General features: G+C 43.6%; 1 protein-coding gene across 1 annotated transcript in view; it reads left to right on the forward strand.

The window, feature by feature from the left end:
- The window catches only part of NOTCH1 (notch receptor 1), a 69,166-nt gene that overhangs the window by 12,214 nt on the left and 33,709 nt on the right, over positions 1-23,243 (forward strand). Inside the window, exons 3-4 of the mRNA XM_031954941.1 lie at positions 18,260-18,522; positions 19,503-19,841. Of these exons, the coding sequence (XP_031810801.1) occupies positions 18,260-18,522; positions 19,503-19,841 (602 nt within the window). The remainder of the gene's footprint in view (positions 1-18,259; positions 18,523-19,502; positions 19,842-23,243) is intronic.

Genomic DNA, 23,243 nt, shown 5'->3' on the forward strand with positions numbered 1-23,243 from the left:
TTTATTACCTGTTATATTATGTATTTACACTGTCTTGTGTGTATTGGGGGGAATTTTCACATGTTATTAATTCAGCAAACATTTACTAAATGCTTTTTTGTGCAAGTCATTATTTTTGTTAGGTATTGTGATAGGGAGGAGGAATAAGAAATTAATAACAGTCCCAGTTCTCCAAGTCTCAAGGAGGTAGCAGTTTAGCTGTGGAGACTAGACATGTATACAAGTATAAAGAAGCACCTAGTTTCCCAAATAGAATGCAAACCTTTTTTTTGGATCCTAATTAATTTTCTTCTTTTTAAAAAACACTAATAGCTTTTTATTTTTCAAAACATGCAAAAATAGTTTTCAACATTCACCCTTGCAAATTCTTGTGTTCCAAATTTTTCTTCCCCCTCTTCTGGACAGCAAGTCATCCAATATAAGTTAAATGTGCGAACTTCTTCTAAATATATTTCCACCTTCATCATAGAATGACAACTTTTTAAGGACAGGGGCTATCTTCTCTGTATCCTCCATAATTCTGAACACATAATTGGCACTTAGAAAAAACTAGTTAGTTAAGAGTGAATGTTGTCTACCAGATATTCACCTGGTAGTGAATGAATGTTAGAAATGTAAAGGAATGAAGAAACTATGTAGTTGAAAAGGGATATATGATTCAATTAAGTGCATATGAGAAATGGTCTAGGTAACTTGGAAATCCATGACTCTGTAAAGTTGCCTAAAGACAGAAGCATTTAAGGTCTGGGCTCTATAGAAAAGAGTACATTGGTCCCAGATAATTCCAATAATAGTGATTTTTGTTGACTTTTTGGAATTTTCAGAAAGGATATTATAAGGGGAGATGAGCTGAATCATTCATGGAATCCCTTCATTCCCAGCTCCTCCTTTTCTCATTTGTCCAGCTTCTGCTCTACTGGTTAAATGTTCCTGGGACAGAGCCATTAGTCTGCTTGGATAGAGAGAAAAAGGGGATGCTGACAGTTGCTGGCTGGAGAGTGACCCTGTGACAAGCTGACCCTGGAGATGGTCTCCTTGGTCTCATAGGCTGCCATTAAAATGTTAGACAGGCTCGGAGTCAAAAGGCGGAGGCGACAGACGGCCCTTTTCACGCTGTCCACTGTTCCCAGTAAAGGAGAGGGGGTTTCTAAGGAGCAGTGTGGAAGAATGTAGCAGGGGCCAGAGCCTCTCCTATTGTCTTCAGTTTTCTCAATAAGGCTGTGGCTCACCCAAGGATTCCTGTAGACTGGAAGGAAGGAACAGAATGTAAAAGTCTCTCTTCAGCATTTCCAGTGTACATGGTTAGGTATAGTGCATGCAGCCCTCTTTTCATCTTTCCTCTCTCTCTTACCCCTCCCCAACCTTTCCCCCTCACCAAAAGATTAAAAAAAAAAAAAAATGGAAACACTAGGAAGAGTAGCTGATGTACTTCAAGCCTCTTTTTTATTGTTTGTACAATCCCTCCCATTTTTCTTTAAACTTTCTTTTCTTAGATGTGTCTTTCCTTGCTTGTCCATCATTTCCTGGGTCTCCTCTGTATTTCTTTCTGTCTATCCCTTTTCTCTGTTTAGGGCCATTCTTTTATTCTGTGTCCTATATGTCTTGTCTATCAAGCTTTCTCTGCTTTCTCCCCATTTTCTGGTTCTCTGCCTGTCTTTCCTTTCTGCTTGTTCCCTCATCCTGTGCCTCTTTTTCCCCACTTTTGTTTTCTCTCTTTGTCTTATCACTACCAATCCTTCACCCAGATAAAGACTAGAGTTTGCATCTTTCTTTCTTTTTTGAAAATGCATCTTTCTTGCTGCATCACTGAAAAAGCTGTCCACACTAGGCGTCTCCACTTCTCCCCTTGCATTTTCCTAGACCCTCTGCAATCTGGCTTCTGACCTCATCACTCAACTGAAACTGCACTCTCCAGAGGTACAAATGATTTCTTAATTGCCCAAATCTACTGACCTTTTCCCAGTCCTCATCCTTCTCAATCTCACTGCAGCATTTGACACTACTGACTACCCTATCTGGATACTCTTCCCCCTCTGGTTTTTGTGGCTCTTCCCTACCTTAGCTAACTATCTGATTGCTCCTCATTTTCCCGCACTGGATATCCATGTCTTCTCCCCTAATTGTGGTTGTATTTCAAGGCTCAATCCTGAGTCCTCTTCCCCTCCAGCTATACTTTTTCACTTAGTGACCTCTTCAGTTTCCCATAGGTTTAATTACCATTATCTCTATACAGATCACAAATCTATATTTTCATTCCTGTTCTCTTCTGAGCTTCAGTCTAGTATCACAACTACCTAATTGGACAATTTCAAATGTAAAAGAGAACTTAGCTCAAATCCAGCTGCTTTCTCTCCATATGGCCCTATTTGTGTTGGTGCCATCTTTATCCTTCTCTGACTTAACAAACTTGCTATTATGCCCGACTCCTCACTCTCACTCCTTTACCTATCTAAGCAACAACAAATCTTATCATTTCTACTCCACATCTCTCTGATTCACTCCCTTCTTTCTACTCAACATAGTCACTGCCCTAACTTACCTTTATCACTGTATTCTTAGATTGTTGCAATAGTCCTCCACCTATTCTAATCTGTCCTCCACACAGCTGATTTTGTGTAATTTTGCATGGTGCTTTTGCAAAGCAGTCCAATCATGTTGCTCTCCTCTTTGGTAAACTTCAGGGATTCCCTAATAACCTCTAGGATCAAATATAAATTCAGATTTGGTATTTAATGATCTTTACAATCTGGCCCTAACCTATCTTTCTGTAGACTTATTACAAATTACTCTCTTCCACATGCTTTCTGGTCCATCTGCAATAGTTTTCTTGTTCTTCAATATAGCATTCTATTTCTCATCTGTTTGTCTGCAACACTTTGAAACACTTGCACTCCTCTTGGTATCCTTAATTTTTCCCCCTTAAGAGTCAGCCCAAACACATATTTTTTTTTTATTAAAGCTTTTTGTTTTCAAAACATGCATAGATAATTTCAACATTCACCCTTGCAAACCTTGTGTTCCAAAATTTTTTCCCTTCCATCCCCTCACCTCCTCCCCTAGATGGCAAGTTAATCCAATATACGTTAAACATGTATAGTTCTTCTATATATATTTCCATAATTATCAAAACACAGGTTTTTACATGAAGTTTTTCCTGGTCTGCCCAGCTGCTAAGGTCTTACCAGCTCAAAACATAACCCTGTATCTACTTGATAGGGGTGTGTGTGTGTATGTACATAGCTAGGTAGCTCAAAGATGAGATGCTAGGTCTGGGGTCAGGAAGACCAGAGTTCCAATCTAGTTTCAGATGCTATGTGACCTTGGGCAAGTGATTTAACCTGTTTGCCTTATCCCACTATAGAAGGAAGTGGCAAGCCACTCTGGTATGTTTGCCAAGAAAACCCCATACCGGGTCACCAAAGGTCTGACACACCTGAACAGAAATGTTCATGTTTTCTAAACTCCATTAAAATGTAAGTTCCTCGAATTCAGTGACTGTCTTTTGTCCTTGTATCCCCTCCACCTACTACAATTCATGGCACATTAGTAGGGTTTAAATAAAGGCTCATTGATTGATCTATTGCCTTTGTCCGCCCCATTTGGCTGGAAGGGGAAGAGAATCGAGCTGTTGCCGGCCCCCCAGAAGAGCTCCCATGTCTTTCTCCCTTCTCAGCTATTGACGAGAGCTCCGGTCCCCCTCCCATGCCTGCAGTGAGTTTTGTGTTTCAGCCTTAGCATGTCAGGATGTAAGAATGCATTGTCTCCTTCCTGGGTCTTTTTTGTCTCGGGAGATCAGGTGATGTTGCATAAAGTCTGGGTGGGGTGGCCTGGCACAGGAAAACACACAAACATACCAAGAGGGCGGGAAGACTGGCCGCCTTCAGCTGTCACTTTCAAAGCCATTCTTGTGCTTTGAGAGCTGTAGGGAAAATAGGCTCTGTCCCGTCAGCGGGGCAAGGCTGGGTCTGCTGGAAAGAGACATGATTCAGTTGGGAGTGCACCTCCGCCACCAGCTCTAGCTGTGACTCTGGGCAAAGAACTTGAGCATTGCAAGCCTCACCTGTAGAATGGGGAGGGGAATACCTATCTTTCTTCACAGGGCAGAAGACAAGGTGTGTGAAAAGTACCCAGACATGCTGTGTGCCCACTCCTGTGCTAGCTGTTGTCAGGGATACAGAAGGAGGAGAAGGGAGAAGTCCCTGCCTTAACGAAACTTGAAAACCTTAAATTTAGTTTAGTTTAATTCAATAAGCTTTTTATCAACTTCCTATCAGGCATCGAGGATACAAAGACAACAAGTGTGACGATAGTTCCAGCTTTCTGAGACTCTTACCTGCTCCTACACTGGGGAAAAATATAAATGTTGTAATCAGCAAATACTGTGGACAATCAAAAATGGGAGAGATGGACATTTAGCTGAGGTTTCAGGGCAATGGGTGGGAACTTCATAGAAAAATCTTCACATGGGATTTCCTTTGAGTGAAGTACAAGTGCAGGTCTGGGGGGGCTTCACCATTATTAGCACTGACTTATCTTTCTCAGAGTAGTGGGACAGTGGATGTAGACAGAGAGGAACCCAGTCCAGAGAGACCTCAAGGCAAGAACTCTGGGGATCTCGAGTCCTTTTCCTGTGGCCTCCCTCACGCAGTTCTAAAGGACTTGTGACAAGCTTCTTGACCATTTTAGTTACTGGTTCTCCTTATTCTTTCTCTATTTCCCTTGTCATCTTCCCTTCCCCCCCTTCTCTTTTCCTCTTCCCCCTCCCCCATGCACGCAGACTGAGCAGGCCATGTAGCCAACTTCTATACACTTTTGGAGCTGCTCCGAGGAAAGAATAGGGAACAATGAGAATTATTAAGGCATTGTTTTCATGATGGTGGGAAAACAGGCTTCCAGAGATCACCATTCCTAGCTCATTCCTCATCCATTCTCACTACACAAAGGGATTTCTCCTCTTTTCTCAGGCTAGGGAAGGCTGTCACACTGCTGGGAAGGAAGGTGTGTCTGTTTTCCTGCATTTCCTCTTTCTCAGAGGATCTTGTAAGAATGTAACCTGTTGAAAAATATCAAAGGGAAAAGATAACAAAGAATACAAGTAAACTTATAACACTTGGCCTCGGAGGGGTGGGTAATGGAAAGATCCCTGGAAGGCGAGAGACCTCCCAGGTTTGGGTTTCAGCTTGGCTACTGATGAGTTTGGTGAGCTTGGATAAGTTCCCTTTTAAGATTTAAGGTGAGAGAATTAGATGGGGGTGGCTGATCCTTTGGGGTAGCTCCCTTCCAGGCCTAGAGTTCAAAGATTCTATAATTCCCACCTCTGGGCTGACCATAGTTGTCCTGGGTCTAGATCCCAGCTGGTAACTGGCCTGGATGGGAAAGAATGTAAATTCTAAAATGCCCTTGGGTCTCTGCTCTAATCATTCTTAATTTTTATTCCTTTCTGGACTATGAAAAAGATTCGTGCTGTTGGGAGGAAGCAAAGAGAATCTCCAGGCTTCCTCTTACAAATATAAACTCTTTAGGGACTGCCTGTTATCTTAATGGACATTATGAGAGCTGAGCTTGGTATGCAGAATGAAGAGGGCTTTGAGGGATTAAAAGAGTATTTATTTTATAAGAGGTGGCAAGATAGAAGAAAAGAGAAAGGGAGACTGGTGGAGAAGGGAAAAAAGCATTAGGGGTGAAGCAGGGCACTGAGGAGGGAGAAAGAAAAAAGTTCAAGTGGATATTGGCTCTGTTGTGCCCTCTCCTTTGGTGTTTTATGTTCCAAATGAGTAGTCCAGGACTGACGCTTTTCTATGGGACCCCAGAGGACATGTAGCCTGGGACACACTGGGACACAGAGAATTTTCTCCTTCTGGTTTCCATTCTCCTGCTAACCCCTAAAACCTGATTGAGGGGGAACTCACAGCTCGGCCCCTTCTGCTGCTTCAGCATCTTTCAGTGAGGAGCTGGCGTGTTCTTGCTGATTGCTTAAGGCTCGCTTTTCTGAAACTCCTGATTCATGCTTTTCTTCCTCTATTCCTTATTTCTTGCTCTGGGAATCAGCAGAGATGGCCCCCCCGTCCTTCTGTTTTAACACCCCTGTCACAACGGCTAAGACGCTTAGCCAGAGACCACAGTCCAGGAAGGCTGCAGGTGGATGGCTCTCAGTAACTCGATCCCAGCCCTGCCAGGCAGGGTCTACCATCTTGGTAATTAGCCACCAGAGAGATCAGGTGGAACTAAATTTTGTGGTTTGAAAGAGCAGGTGTTTGGGGGTAACTGATGTCCCACCACAGCCTCTGCTCAGGTAATCCTTATGACTTGCCTCTTTATACAAATAAAAATCCCCAAGTCTGTCACAGTGGGTTAATGCTGGTGCCCGTACTCTGTCCATCGTTCCCCCCTCTTTCTCTTTACTCTCCAATTCCCTGATGGGAAAGGCAGTAAAAACAGGAGAAAGACACAGTGAGACTTGAAAGAATCAACTTTCAAAACCTCCTTCCTTATTTCCCCCTTCTCTGCCCTCCCCCCCAAAATGTTAGAATATTCTGGATAATTACTTAGGCAGGTGTTCAGATAAAGGACACTAGTGAGGACAGCAGAGAATGAAACATGGTTTGGGGAGGAGGAAATCAGGCTAGGAAGAGCAGGGCTTGGAGAAGTGTCCATTTTTGTAATTCCTCACCTCCCGGTAGTTCTAAAAGGAGTTGGATTTTGCATAGTGAGAAGCTGACTTAAAAAAAATAGTATGTTACTGATAATTTCCAATTATTTAATGCTTTATGTTTTACCTAAAGATTTCTCTTTTAGAAAGTTTGTGAAGAAGTGCAAACATTATTATTCCCATTATATAGATGAGGAAACTGAGACTTTGGGAGGTTAAATGGCTTGCCTGTATCACACAGTTAATAAATGGTGGAACAAGGTTGTGAAGCTTCATGACTCCCAGTCCAGTTCTCTTTCACACTGCCCTTCTTCACAACTAGGCTTCTGCTGATGGAGAACCTAGAAGGGGGGGTTCCTTCTCCCTTAGTTTGCATGTATTCCAGCTAATTCTATTCAGCCCATACCTAGTGAATGATAAGGGAGTGTTGGGCACTGCTTCAAGCAGTACAAGGGCTTTGACCTTTGACTTCTCCTTAGTCTTTTGCATGGGGGGGGGGGTCCCAGTGGATTTGTAGAAGTTGAAGAAAAAAGTGCAGAATTTCAAAGAAGGCCTGAGCGAGATGTTCCCCAAAGGGGATTAAAGATCTTTGAAGGCTGAGGTGCCATCTTTCCTTTTCTTGGTTCCTCAGGCCTTGTTAGGAAGGCCTTTTCTCTCAAAGGGCAGTTTGAAATTAAAAGGACTTTTTCCATGCAAATCAGAAAGCCCAGGTTCTAGTTCCAGTTTGTTCAATTGGACACTCATTTCTTTGGATCTCAGTTTTCCTGGCTGTAAAGTAGTACTGTTAATCCCTGTCCAGCCTACTTTCTCCCATTTTTCATATATGTGAAAGGACTTGAAATTCAAATCTAAAAGCCTGCTCTGAATTTAAGGTGGTCCTCTGATCTGCTTTTTACTGCTAGAGAGATATAACTTTAGGTCCCAGAATCTCCTCATGGGAGCATTTCTGAGATATAGAGAGAGTGGGGTCTAGAATCATTGCTAGACATTGGCATTTTCTGATAAATGATATCTGGTTGAGGTTAGAGCTTAGACTGTGGCTAAAGAGTCAGCCTATGACCATGAAGCCTAATTGGTCAGCTTGACTTCTAATAAATTGCTTAAATATTTCAATAAGCATTTTTTGTATTGACATGGAATTATTCAATACCACAATGAAGTATTCCAAATTCTGTTCTGTGCATAAAAGGGAACTTGAAGTGGAGTTCTTTCAGGGATGGCCTCCTTTTAAAAATCTCAGAGCCTCTTAATTAGTAATCAGATATTGTGCTTTTTCAGGCATTCTCTTTAATTTAACAAGCATTAAGTACTTATTATGTGTCAGGCACGATAAATGTCTCTTCCTATTTGTATAGGGCCTGGCACATAGTAGGTACTTACTGCTTGTTGCTAAGTGATTTGGGAAAATGAACCTCTAGGAGAAGATCAAGAAAGGCTTCACATAGAAGTGGCAAGAGATGGATGTAGAGAGACAGAGACAAGAGACACACACACATATACACGCACAGAAAGAGAGAGAGAATGAGAATGAATATGTGAAGCCTGAGTGAGAGATAGCTTGTTCTATCTCTGCCCTCCAAAAACTCATTTTTGGGGGGAACACTGGATATGTTTGCAATTTTCTCTTTGGGATTCTAGATGTGTCTAGAGTTGAGTCATGGAGTCAGGTAGCCCCACTGATAAGGTACACCTCTTTCTGTAGAGCTGGAGAAGAAATGGAAGAAGAATCAGGGTTTTGGGACTGTTTTTGGACCAGAATTTTAGAGCCAGAAGGTATTTTGAAGTTCAGAGAAGAGAACGTGATCACCCAAGATCCCATAGGTCGTGTCCCAGGCAGAATTTGAGTCCCAGTTCTGTGATATTGCCCCTGCTCTTTCCACCATACTTTTGGCCCATTGCTGGTATTGTATAGTAGCAGCTATTTCTAACTGTTGAAGAGTTTGAGTTCATTGACTATGCAGATAAAAAAATGACCTTCTTTCCCCAGTTTTAAATCCTAGGAAACAACTAGGCTGATAGAAACTGTCCCTCCAAGAGGGAAGCAGTAGAGGTGGACCGACAATTTTAGAAACTTGACCTCTCAGCTTTGATTCCTCCCCAATGGGGGAGAGAGAGAGAGAGAGAGAGAGACCCCTGTTTTTAATGACCTGGTGAATCATGAGTGGATCGGCAATGGCCACTTTGGCAAACTTTGGACCATCCTGGATGGCAGTAAGAGGCCAATTCCTCAGAATGGTAGCAGCAACCTGGATTCAGAGCTGAAGGCCATCAGTGGTGCCCGTAGATCAGTGAGGGAGAGGAATTGGGTGCTCCTTTAAGCTGAATGGATTGCTGGGCCCTCACCTGCCAATACCTGGAAGCTTTTATAGCTAGCTGCACTTGGGGGTGGGGAGAGTGGTTGGGAACTAGGTATTATTAATTAATTTGAAAATCGGGCAAGGAAGGAGCCAGTCTAATTAAAGCCATGACCCTTTCCTTCCTCCACTTATTCCCACGGGTCCTTGCACGGCAAGGACGATCTGAAGCAGGGGGTGACCAAAAGGTTACTTGATGGTGCCTGAAAAAAGCTGACTCAGCAATCTCTACTCCACTGCAGTTTTTTCCCCTTCTCTCTTTTGAAAGACACCTTTCCCTAGCACAAAGCACAGAGTCCTGCTGTCCTCTGACTCAGCTATATATATCTTTTTTTTTTTTTTTTCGGGGGTGCTGCTAGACTGGAAATATCTGTTAAAATCTACTAAAATCTCCTTAGTGCTGGGTACTTTGACGCCTCAGATTTTTGTTGGTGGACCTCTCCCGATTATTTTTTAAATGAACTTGCCTAAGATCAGCCAAAAGAACTATCAGGGAGAGGGACAGAGAAAGAGACTCCACAGAATCCAGTTCCTATTAGTATACAGATGAGCAAATAAACCTAAATAGAGAGTGGCTTGCCTAAGGTCACAAATCTAGGCAGCAAACTCAAGACCAAACTTGATTTCCAGCCCAGTACTCCTTTCTCTATCCCATGTTTTTTGAATCAATACCATTTGCCATTCAACAAGTATTTATTAATCTACTAAAAGTCCCAATTTTGTGTCTGTTTCTTGTTATAGGAACCATTGTCTAATTAGACCAATTCTCTCTTTCCCCATTCCTGATGATCCCTACCCTGTACTTGTAAAGTTGATTTTATTTCTTAACACAAGCATAGAACTTGACATTTACTCCAACATTTACTTGCATTTGACTGGATGTATTTTGTATATCTTTTTATATATAGACTTTGTCATTCTTTTGTACCAGTGATCCCTTTCTACTTTGTCAGCTGCATATTTGATAAGCAAATTATTTATGCCTTCTTTCAAAGCATTATTAAAAATGTTCAATAACACAATGCCAGGGACAGAGCCCTAAGGCATTCCGTTGGAGACCTCCCAGCCAATTGCTGTCAGCTTGTTAATGCATCACTAGTTTCTAGATTCAGTCTGGCTCTGCCTCTTAGCTGCTTGAATGATATTGAGCAAGACACTTAAACTCTGTGAGTCCTAATATCCTCATCTTTAAAAGGAAAGGGTTGGGCTAGATAATCTCTTGTGATCTTTTTTAGTTCTAAATCCTAAAATCTTATGATTTCTCCTTTTTAAAAATGCAGGTGTTTCTCAATTGATGCATTAGGATCTTTCCTGTGTATATAAATCAAATGTTTTAAGTCACTTTGCATGCCAAATAGGAGCTGTTCTGAAATAGGTTATTTTTTTTTAAATAAAGATTCCTTTTATCAAAGAAACATTCCATCACATCAATTCAAAATTATCAGCTTCATGCTGGGCTGGAGGAGGCAAAAGAACAGAAAATTGAGTGCCTGCTTTCAAGGAACTTACATGTCTTGTACACAGGTTAGTATTGATAGAAGATGGACTGAGCTAAGGGCAAAAGTGAGAGCTGAGCAAAGCACTATGGGAACTTTTAGGAGCAAGAGATGATTTTCAGCTGGAAAGCATCTGGGTTGCCTACATGGCATGGGAATGGTGGTGCTTGAGCTGCACTGTGAGGATTTAGATGTGTAAAAATGGGAGGAAGTTGGTTTGGGGCATGGATTGTCCCGGGGGGAGAAAGCACACCACAGCAAGAGGGTACAGAATGAAAGTGGGGAGACCAATGGATGGCTCAGTTTGTCTAGAAGAAAACATAAGAGCAAGTAGATAAAAGGCGGGAACTTTGGAAGGCTGTAATCCCTTGTCTGCTTTAAAGTGAGACAAATGGATGGAGCTTTGCGGATTCCTTAAGGCTCAGGGCCAGGTGTCTAATTGGGGTGCATCCATGGATAGCTTAGTTGAGCTTCTCTAAACTTTTTTGTCTTGAGAACAGGGGTGCTCTCTGACACCCCAGGGAGACAGTTCTGTCCACCTGTTTCAGTGGGCCCATATGGGTTTTTCCAGTAGGTGGTCTCCAGGAAGGTTTCTCTGACAGGGCCATGGCCCACAGACATCAGGATAAGGAAGTTGTGCTCCTCTGCTCTTCCCTCCGCTTGCCCACATTGAACAGAACCTCAGTGCAGAAGAGAGAACTCTTCCTGTTACAGGGAAGTCCCTGGTTTTGTGTGGGTAACAGGTATCTCTTCCGCCCCTCCCCTCTGTCCTATTCCTTTCTCTCTTTTCTGTCTGTCTTTCCATCTCTTCTATCTCTCTTCCTTTAAAGGTTGGAGGGAATTGTCATCTGTCCCCTGGGGGTGGCAGATGGCAGCTTAGCTTAGAAAGGAAAACAGCCAAACTTAGAATTAGTCTTGGGTGAAAGGTCACAGCAACATCTGCCTGGGGATGCTTTCAGGAGTCACATTTCTATAGAGAGCCCGCGAACAGGGAGCCAGCCCAGTGCTGGTGGGGGAAAAGGCAGGAGCCCAGCACAGGGGAAATATTGAAATGAGGGAACAAAGGGGGAGGCAATATTTTTTGAACCACAGACAGAGCACCATTTAACTTGCATCCTTCCCCCCCTCCGCCGGAAGCCTGCTGCTACTGGGCCAAGATTGGCTCTGAGGTAGCTTCCTTCAGTAAGTAGTCTGCTCAGTTCTCTCTGCCCTGTCTCTGAAGTTCCCCTTCATCTGTGGAGCGGGAATTTTCATCCTCATTTTATCTCCCTATAGAGAAACCAATGACCAGGACTGAGCGGAGGGAATAGAAAGAGCATCCAGGACTGAGAGGCAGTTGTTGATCAGGTTCTGCCTTGTGCCATTAACTCACTGCATTCCCTTTTACAAGTGATTTCACCATTCTGCTGTTTGGTGATAAAAGCATAGATGAGATTAGTGGATGTGAAAGTGCTTAAATGACATCACTACTGTTATTTTGAGAAGCAAAGTTAATAACGTCTATGATAGACATCTTTTTCTTATTAGTGTATCTTCTTCATCCTCCTATCCCTTCCCCAAAAATATGACGGTAAAGATCTATATTCTACTATACACATGGTAATTACTCAATAAGTACTTGCTAATTAAAGGACTTTAGAGAGGCTAGCTAGGGAAATTGATGAAGACTCCTTATAGGCATTATTACTTGAGGTTCTCAACAGGTGAGAAATGTTTCTTAGCAGTCTATAAGGGCTACTTATAAAGTAGAGCCACTGATCCCTGGTGACAAACACAATTCTCTGAGTTAGTAGTAGGTTAGTGTAGGACTATAGAATTAAAGAACTGAAAAGGCCCTGAAGGATCCTCTATCTCAAGTGTTTCATTTTACACAAAGAGAAACCAAGGCAGTGACAATCCAAGATCACAAGCCAATTAGTGATACAGCCAAGACTTAGATCCCAGATCTTGTTGATGATTCTTACTTTAATTTTGTGCTCTTTCCATCACTTTTTAAGGAAAGAGATGAGGGTTCAGAATCCCTGATTCACAGCATTCAACATCTTGTACCAGTGATGTGTTTTGTTAAGTGACATCTATGATTTCCACAGATGTGATGATAACTTGATGAGAAAACTTGAAGAAAGAGCCTGAGCTAGTTTTAGGAAATGCAAGTTTGGGCTCAGTTCTCAAAGTGAGGAATGCTGGAAGGAGATGGGAATTCCTTGATCTTTGAAGGAGAGAAGTATAACTGTTAAACTGCCTGTTCTCTCACAGAAATGACTTCCTTTTGGGGGAGGGGGTGCCCTATCACTACTGGGCAGGAGATATACTCAGGTAAAAGGTAAGAACACAAGACCTCTTCTTCCTAAGCATCTTTTAATGTAAACTAGTCATGTGTTAAAGCAGCAGCTATAGACAGATCTAATGAGCTGCTTAAGTTCAGTTATCTATTGATTTATTACTATGTGCTTGAGGTAGGTAGGTGGTTCAGTGGATAGAGCACTGGACCTATGGTCAGAAAGACTTGAGTTCAAATGTGAATTCAGACATTTAAAAACTGTGTGAGACTGGGCAAACCTCTTAACCCCTGCCTATGTAAAACTGCAAAAGAAAATGGCAAACTCCAGTATCTTTGCCAAGAAAATCCCATGGACAGTTAGTCCACTGAACTACTACTATGTGCTCAGAGACAAAGAGGAGATATAGACTCTTACCCTTTTATCTGCCCAAGAGATTTAAAGGTCAATAAGAGATATTTAAATAATAATATAAAATACATTTATGATTTGCAAACATGAATGGTTCACACAGTAAGTGCCATAGGAGGAGCTGAGGAGAGAGTAAATCTGTGTGAGCTAGGAGTTGGAGAAGGTGATTTAATTACTCTATGGTAATGAATTATAAGGAGAGACTGATTAGAAGGAAAGAAAAGCAGGCCCCTAAGATGCAGAGTTAATCTGAATTAGAATTTAGGTCTCTTGACCTTTAGTACAGCATCATTCCTGTGCATTTTATTAGGGGTTTTCTCAAGGCCTTTCTTTGTTTTCTAGCCTTCTTTCCCATATTATTTTTACCAATCCTTGGTGGAGTATATCAGGCTAAAATGCATCCCTAGAACTCTGCCTTGGTTGTCAAACAACCTATTTCTAGCTGCATCTGTCACATTAAGTGATTTCTAGTCTTGTGCTTTCTGAAGATTTGGTATCTTCTTGAAAGTCCCAAAGTATCCATCCCTTCCTCCTTTCTTTCAGGCTATAGATATTACTTACCATCAGGGCTTTTGAATAGGAAGAACTGTATGAGGTTGAAAGGCCTATGTATAAGTTAATATGGAAAAATAAGGAAGGGAAGAGTAGTTTTGCCAGCCAGTATGTGTGCAGGGGCTGATCTTCATAAGCTCCTCCTTTTCCTCTAACTTCCTCTCCAACTCCAGGCTGGTATGAAAGCCACAACAGAAGAAACTCTAGATTGTCTTTATTCCTTTACCTGCCTTTTCTTCTCCCTCATTTGTTCTGCTCTTTCTCATTCCCTGTTCTCTGTCACTTCCCCTTAGAATGTGAACACCTAATGAATCAGTCCTTTGATAAAGGAGCTCAGTCTAGCATTTTTCTCTGAGATCTTATGACAGACATTTCACACCTCTAGGAGTTTCCCTTCAGAAGCCACTGGGGCTGGGCTAAGATCCTGATGTCTTACTGGTCTCCCTCCTGGAAGTGGGCAGATACTTTCCCTTTATGATTTCACCAGAGAAGCATTTTACTTTATATTAAAGAAAATAGAAAACATTGCCTCCTTCTTTCATGACCCAAACCTGTTTTCCCCATGGTGATTCTTGAAGAAATAACAAAACGAAAGCGCCCATCCCCGGTAGTAAAGGGAGGTAGCGCCCAGCACGGGGACAAAGATGACAGGAGTTTGGGGATGGGCAAACATGCCTTCACTCTTTCCTTGCTCCTGAGCTCACAGCCCCCATGGACAATGGTCTCTCTCATAAGAGCAGCCAGCTCCCAGAGGCGGCCTGTTGCATTCTCAAATTGGAAGATACTATTGAGCCACCCAGAAACCTAGCCTCCTGTCCCTCCCCACCCCCCATTGCCTGGGTCTGGGCCTGGCTATTGGCCGTCAGGCTCAGCAGCTGCTCTTCCTTATTAAAATGTGCACCTGCTCCCTCCAGCCGCCCTTTGTCCGGAGAGCAGATGCCTGATTTATTAGACACATTTTCCTTCACATTGGTCTGGGATAATACAATCTCATTAACTCGAAATGTCCCTGAATCCTTACAAATTCTCACACAATCCTCAACAATGAAATCCGAATTAGAAAAGTTGAAGGGGAGGGGAGGGGGAGAGAATAAAACATAGGAACTTAAGATGTACTTGAGGTCCCTCTTCCTTCCCTTCTAATTTGGGTCTTGGAAACCAAGTTGTGAAGGGGTTGGGGGTTCTCCCAGGTTTCACGTTTGCCCAAGGATGTTAAATGTTAGATAAAAACCAGGTGGGTTACAGGATGTTTTTTGGGGGAGAGGGGAATGATGGCTAGCTGAGGTCCACTGGGAATACAGGCAGCTGGGTGTCGACTATGAGAAATTAAGCTTGAAGATGAAGGCCCATGATTCCTGGATGTGAATATTCCTGGGAGGCCGAGGCAGCTCTGGCTCATGTCTCCCTTCTCAGCTTCACTAGACATTCCTCGGTTAATCATGACAGGAGAGTCCAGCCAGAGGTGGGACTGACATCTCCTGTTGAAAGGGGAGACGGGCAGGAGGAAGATGTGTGCCAGGGGGTGTTGATGGGAGGCCGCAGAAATCTTTGATCAAGTGCCCTCTGTCTCTTCCTAACTCCCCACCCCCCTTTCCCCTTTCTCCTCCCCATCTTCCTTCCCACTCTCTTCTAGCCATCCTTGTCATCAGCTTGGGAAAGAAAAAAGAGCCTTTTCTCCTGTGCCCAAACTCCTACCTAACAATAGAGGGCATTGACATTCGCTGGGGGGAGGGGAGGAAAGGGCTGGTGAGTGGGTAAAGATCCTTTTTCCTTTTTAATCCTTCCCTTTGCCTGCTTTCCAAACTGGCCAGACAGAAGGGATATGAAGAGGATAGAGGAATGACTGCTGGGAGAATTAACCCCAACGTTCTCTACTTGGGGCACTATGGTAGAGGGAAAAAATAAGGTATTGGAGGAGTTCAAAGATCTGAGTTTGAATTCAGCTTTGAATTCGTGGCTGCTGGGCCATTTGGTGTGACTGGGTTTTGGCAGATAAAAAGCAATGCGGCTGGCCCCATCCCAGGAGGCCGACCGTTTGTTAGTTTTGGTCTCTTTACTCTCCCACTGATAGGAGCTAATGACCAGCTACAGCCACACTCTGTCCTGTGTCAGAAAACAAGTTAACTCCCCAGGCCATCCCCCCAACCCTCCCATCCCTGGGGGGCTTTTGTTTTTTTCTCTTGCCAGTTGCTTCGGCCCTTTTGGCTTCTGGTAACAGATGGTGGGGCTGAGTGTCCATTTTGAGTCCCTTTTCTGGCTTACCCTCCCTGAGTTCATTAGACAGAGATAAATGGCTGGCAGAGGGAAGACAGATTGATTCTCCTGGCCCAGCTCAGGTTCAGCTTAGAAAAGAAGTTTTGGGCCAAGGCATTTTATACAGGGACTATTGAAAGTCATTATAGGGAACTACCCATTATAGGGGATCCTGTCCCATAAATTGGCTTCCACTGAAGCTCTGTTGTACGGTCATCTGGGCCTTGATTTCTTCTGTAATGAGAACTAGAAGTGATGTTCTAGAATATCCCTTCCAGCTCTGAAATTGCTTTGTTCTGAGATCCCTTACAGATTTAAATCCATTTATCTTTTGATCATCTAAATATGTCCCTCCTCCTGCTCATCCACCCTGGGGGTCCCCATGTCCTGTGCTAAAATATGGTTTCTATTTTTGTTTGGGGTTTTTTTTTGTTGTTGTTTCTATTTTTGTTTTCAAGTTGGTCTTTGTAGCTGGAAATTAAACTAGAAAGAAAAGGGAAACCCAAAGGGGAAGTTAGGTTTTTGTTTTTATTTTTTCTAAAAATGGTCTGTCTGAGCATGGAGTTATAGGGGAATTTAGCCCACTTTAGAAAGAGCCATGAACAGTGGGTCAAGAGTTTAAGGGAATTAAGCAAAGCCTAGCCTTTGGTTACAGATAAAACCATATATTTTTCCACAAAACCCAGAATTTTGGGGGAGATGCTCTGGCCTGTAGCACTGTGGTATTTTGGATGTGAGTGTTAAAATCAACAGGCATAGGTCCTGGGTGTGCTTTTCATTTCCCAGGGATTTGTTAAAAGAAGGGTGACATAGTAGGCTGAAAAAAAAAAACCCACAACACTCTAAATCTTGTGGGAGGGAGCAAGTTAGGGCTTCTATCACCATGGTTTGAAATTCTAAGGAGTTGGTTAACTTCTTTTCATAACTGGAGAGGCTTTCATTATCCTCTGGGGATGACAGCAGCTGTGTCCAGTGGAATACAAACATTTGTATGGGGTTTAACTTGGCAGAGAATTCTCAAATCCATTTACAACTGAAATAAACCTTAAAAACTATCTAGTCATTTTCCACATGAGGAACTTGAGTCCCGGAAGGTTTAAGTGATTGCTCCCCAAGATGACAACGCAGATTAAAGTAAATGATAAGAGTCTTTTGAAATGCCGGTAGAATGGGTTTTTTTTAGGCCAGGGAGGTCCAGAAAAGTGAATTAACTTATGCTGTGCAGGCCCCTGGCGTTAGAGCAGGGACTTGAGCCCAGGTGCAGTGCCATTCACATATGGAGATTCTGAGCGGCAAGGGCGGCCTGAGCAGCACGCCTCATTCCAAGCGGCTTGTGTGGAAGACACCTGACACTGTTCTGGGCAGGGGTGGTGGGCTGGGAAGGGTGATGCTCTGCTGGTCCCAGGGTTTTTTATTTACCCTTCTCTAAGGGGAGGGGAAAGAGAGCAGAGGCGGCTGAGAGATGACCTATCACTTCTTTTAATCAGGTGATTTATGGGCTCCTCATGCTCTGGAAAATGTAGCGACAGGTGGCAGAGTAGGCTGGCTGGCGCAGGCAGGCAAGCATGAAAGGGATTTCCTTGCTGTGGTATAAGGCAGGGGAGAGGAACAGAGGGGACTTAAATAAATCTTTAAAATATTTTTAAGTTTAAAAAAAAAAAAAGATGATGTAAATCTTGTAGTGAAGTTGCAGGAAAATGGCAGAATAAACTTTTCCTTGGAATTGCACTTTTCTGCCTTCCATAAGTCTTTTTTACTCCCTCTCCCTGTCTTGAGAACCTATTTTTGGTAGGGTCCCACTGGTTGAAGGTGCTTTCGATCAGGATCATGTGTTCTGTTGAGAGATATGAAGATGTCCCTGTCCTCAATGGGACGCCTAGTTTGGTGCCTTTGGGGAGCCCCTAGCCTGATGGGGGGAGGACATAGTCACTCTCCACCCACTTCATCTGATGGGAGGGGACCAGAGCCTTGTTTCTGGAGAGCTCCTGATCCGAGGGAAAGAGGAAGATGAGAATTGTGGTTCCTAATTCCAAGGATCTAGAGTTGGAACTTTTGCATTTGCATAATTTACTAAGCTTGAGTAAGCTACCTGATCTCTTCAGTTTTACTCTTCTCTCTTTGTGAAATAGGTATCACCTATTTCTGAACTTTGCAGAAGAGCAGTTGAGACCAAAAAATAAATAAATAAAAAGCTATCTCTACTGCCCAGGTGGTGGAGGACTGCTTGAGTAGGGACCAATCACTTGTATGTTTTCCACCTAACAGTTGCAGTGTACCCTATGTTGGTGAGCATTGTCAAGCCCCCAACCCTTGCCTCAATAACCCGTGCAAGAATGCTGGGACCTGCCACATGGTCATCCAGGGCAGCATCGTGGACTATGCCTGCACCTGCCGCCTGGGTTTCTCTGATCGGCTCTGTCTGACTCCGGAGGATAATGCTTGCTTGAATAACCCTTGCCGGAATGGAGGCACCTGTGAACTCATCACACTCACTGACTTCAAGTGCCGATGTCCTCCAGGATGGTCAGGTAGGAAAGAGCCTGAACGTCTGGATTCTTAGCTCAGTGTGGGGGAGGGAGTGTTGGTGAATTTGGTTTGTTTAAAAAAATTTTACTATCTCAATAACCATATTTCCATACAATTGGTTTTCTTTATAATCCTATGTATTTTGTTTTAATATATTTAAAAAGACTTTTGAGAAGGGGGCCATAGGTTTTACCAGGCTACAGTAGGAGTCTGAGCCACAGTGAAGAACTGCACTTGGTTTGGCTCCATTCTTTAGCTGTCTCCTCACCCTCAGCCCTTAACCAGCAGGGATTGTCCCCGCACTCCTACTTCTACATCCTCAGCAGAGGGAGTACATCCATTGTCCCTTCTTCTTATTCATTTAGCCTTCTAAAGGGGAATAATCACCCCAGAGTAGGAGCAGTAACCACTGAAAATAATAGATTTTTCTTTTCTTTAAATGGAGGCTTAGAGAGAAGTGGTTACTATCCACACTAGTAAATATTGGATCAAGGCCCAAAACTTAGGTTGTCTCATGTCCAGTTGAGTGGTGATAACTGCCCCTTCCAGGGGTGGCAAAGGGCATCGAGTGCCAAATTAAGAGTCAGATCTCTTTCAACTTCAGTTTCTTTAAATGTAAAAAGAGAGGGTTAGAATTGGCTGCAAACATCCCTTCTAATTTCAATTTATGATCCTATGAGTTTGGATCATGAATTTGTTACTCTTTATTTGTCCAATAAGATTACATTGTGTAAGCAAATCATTTAATCTCACCACCTTAACTTTGCTGGATTAGAGAATCCTGTCCAGCTCTAAATCCTCTGACTCGTTGCTCAGATTCCTCTGCCTCTTGGGCCTTCAGTTTCCTTCTCTGTAAACGTTGAGTAACATACCTGCCCTGTCTTCCTCCCAGGGCTCTCCTAAGGATCAGGTGAGATCATAGTTAGGGAAAGCAGAATGTCAGCTTTGGAGGGTCGGCATTCCTTCTCCCTTCTCCCCGCAGGGAAGACTTGCCAACAGGCCGACCCTTGCGCCTCCAATCCCTGTGCCAACGGCGGAAAGTGCCTGCCCTTTGAGTCCAGCTACATCTGTGTCTGCCCACTTGGTTTCCACGGCCCTACTTGCAAGCATGACGTCAATGAGTGCAGCCAGAACACAGCCATCTGCAAGAATGGGGGCACCTGCCACAATGAGGTGGGCTCCTACCAGTGTGTCTGCCGGCCGGCCTTCACAGGCCAGAACTGCGAGCTGCCCTACGTGCCATGCAACCCTTCCCCCTGCCAGAACGGGGGCACCTGCCGCCAAACCGGAGACACCACCTATGAATGTACTTGTCTGCCAGGTACTGAGCTCTCTTCTCCCTTCTCTTACCCTCCTTAAGTCTTTACTGCGTCCCTAGCCTCGCGTTCGGTCCCCTGAGGGATACCGGACCTGAAGCCTGTTGTCTCTGGAAAATCTGGAGAGTGATCCAGCACAGTGCAGTGGGATTCGGGGTTAGGCCCTAAGCTCCGGGGAGCGAGCCCCGAAGGGGAGGCCGCCTTGGGCTTCATCCTGCCTCCGAGACTGTGTGGAAATGTCTTTTGAGTGCTTTGGGTTCAGACTCCCACATTTGTCCGCATGAGGGCTTTAGAAGGGTCTCCCAAGTTCTCCCCCAGTTCTCAGAGTGATGGCTGTTGGCTTTGTCCTTAGAAAGCAAAGCTAGTCTGAAAGAAGAGCTTCCCTCACCCCAGGGGCGCTTTCTCTGCCAACCCGGCCAGGTGACAGCTCTTGATGGGGGAGGAAGTGCTGTGTATGTGCATGTTCAAGGCCCTGGGACTGGGCCCTGCTAGAGGGCTGTGGTTTTTTTTCAAAGGGGAAATGAGAGGCCTCTTCAGCCTCAGTCCAAGCTTGAGCCCCAACAGTCTGTTCCTCAGAGGCTCAGCCACCTCCCCAAACAGCTGGGGCCCCCTGCGTGCAGACACACGGTTTATGCATTTCCTGAATGTCAGCCGCCAGCTGAGGTGGGGAGGGGGGCCGGGGGGCTCTGGGGTGGGGCTTTGTTTGGGCCGGGGAGAGTTTCTTTTCACATCTAAATTGCCTTTCTTCTTGTTAGAGAGAGGGTGAGAAAAAGCATCTCTCACAGGATGGGGAAATGGTATCAGGAGCTAGTGTGCAATCCTGGTGTGTTCGTGTGAGGGGAAAAGCTCTCTGCGAGATGACCTCTCAGGTCCATTAGGTGGCAAATAAGGGTACTAGATTGGGAGTCAGAAGACTTGGGTTGTGGTCCCACCTTTGCCACTATCTTCTCAACTTTTGGTTTAGGAGATTAGACTAGATGTGGAAGGGGAACTGCCCCATCCACTTATAATATTTTGTGATTCTGTAAGTTGAGAACTTGGGTACTCAAGCCTATGCTGGCTGCTAGGAGAGAAACAGAAGAGTAAAACTGGGTCCCTTCCTACTATGAATTCAAATTTTAGTTAGGGGAGATAAGACTAACATCTGAAACCACTAAGTAGTATAGTGGAGTTTGGCAAAGAAAGTGATCGCTGTAAGTTGAGTCAAACATTTACTAAATGTCTTTTGTGTGCAATGCAAGGTGCTGGAGAGAGAGATGAACTTTAGATAAGATATGAACCCTACCCTGATGGGATTTACAGTTTAGTTCCCTCATCCCCCATCCCCCAGGAGAAGATAAAGACCTAAACCGAGATTATCACAGTCAGAACTGGCTGGAGTAACCGATGCCTTGCTTCTGGGTGATGAACATAGCTTTTGCAGTTCTCAGCAAACAACAGAACATAATACCTAGTTAGAATAATTAGTTAAAATTGTTTGGTTGGGGTAGCTCCACACCTGCTTTTCCTTATGTGTCTCTCTCCCCTCTCTCACTGCTTGCATAGGAATCAGTCTTGCTCCAGTGTACCATCTCTTTATACCATTTTCTCCTCCCTTTCCCTCCATGTCCCTAAATTGAAATGGAAATTTTTACTGTTTGCTTCAGTTATGGTTTCTGGTACTTGCCCTGGGGACAAAAAAAAATTCCTTTTTCCAGCTCTTATTATAATAAGAAATAGTATATGATAATCAGTAAGCATTTGTGAAGCATCTCTTTTAAGCACCCATTTAGGTAGATGGCTGAAAAAAATTTCATGAAGGGGAGCATGGAACACAGTGTTCAGAATTGTAAGTGTCCTTACATATATCTAGTCCATCCCCGTAATTTTATGATCCATGAAGAACATAGAGTTCAGAGCTGGAAGGGTCTTTATAGGTCTAGTCCATCCTCCTAATTTTTCAGAAAAAGAAACAGACCTAGAATGAGTAAGATCTTTTGCTCAAGATCACACAGATTGTATGTAATGAAGAAACCGGAATTTGAACCCTGATCCTCTGAATCCAGATCCAGTGCCTTCCTTCCTGCAGCACAGGTTAGGTGACATTTGAGTTGGCTTTTAAAGGGAGGGGCTGTAGTTCAGCACACCTAGAACAGAAAGAGAACATGGTCACTAATAGAAAATGGAGTGAGCAAAGGACCAAAGTGGCAGATATCGGGCATGTTTTGAGGGGATGCAACTAGTCCATTTTGGATCATAGAGTTCTCAGAAAAGAGTAATAATAATATGAGGTAAAGCTGGATTAAGCGTGGTGTGCCAGCTTCTGGAAAGCTTTAAATGGAAGGAAAGAAATATGAAATGTACTTGATGTGCAGAAGGCAGCCAGAATAGATTTTTGAATAGAGGAGTGACTTGTTTTCTGGAAGAGATAGTCTTGACTTGGAACTTAAAACCTGGATAGAGAGAAAGAGACCAGTAGGCTGGTTGGAAATATCAGAAAAAGAAATCAAACTTTTTCCTATAGGGCAGGTGTCTAGCTTTGGATCTCCTAGTCATCACTCTAGGAAAGTCTAGTGAGCAGCTACCTAGGTCTAGGTGAGTTCAGTGGAGGGTGGAAAGACATATCCATGCTCTAGTGTCTCAACTTGCCTAGTTGTTCACTATCAGGGCTTGGAAGATAAACTACCTTCTGTGGACTATATTGCCAAAGTCCATTATTGATCTAATTATTAAAGACCTAGAGCAGAAACTTCTTGGAAGTTAGGGATTCATAAATGAAATGGAGTCAAGCCATTGGGTTTCAATTGCAGGATCCTTGGTTTTTTCATTCTGATTGTGGAGGAGCTTGAATGACTGGTGAACAAAGCATCAATTGTTCTCATCCCCCTCCCTAATTAACAATTAAGCAAACAGAGTGCAGGCCCAACCCTCTGTTAGGTACTCAGTGGGTATGATTTCAGAAAATGAGAATCTCTGCCCTTCTGGAGATTACAGTCTATTTAAGGAATATAAAACAATCCAGACAAAACCAGGTAGTTCAAGGTGCTAGAGAACATCAGGGACATCTCTCACCACTGCTGATCACCACCAATTTCTACTGTAGCATCTGAGTCTGCTTCTTGTGGGAGGTGGGGATGAGTTCCCAATTTGGTTTCAATTTCCCTGGAGCACAGCTTGTCAAACCAACCTCTTATGGGCTTGGGTAAATGCAAAATGATTGGATTCTTGCATCACCCCAAGGGGAGGTGGTGCCCTATCATTTCCTGCCTGGTATTATTTTCATAGGTACATTCCATTATCTACACAGTCTTTGAAGAGCAGGGATCATGTCTTACGTTTCACAGCATGGGACGTGAATGTGTCCAGTCTTTTTCGGGTTAAGGCCCTTGGGAATGCACAGGGTTGGATGCTTACTTTGTTGCAAGGAG

The sequence above is a fragment of the Sarcophilus harrisii genome, chromosome 2 (genome assembly GCF_902635505.1).
Source record: "Sarcophilus harrisii chromosome 2, mSarHar1.11, whole genome shotgun sequence".
NCBI lineage: Eukaryota > Metazoa > Chordata > Mammalia > Dasyuromorphia > Dasyuridae > Sarcophilus > Sarcophilus harrisii.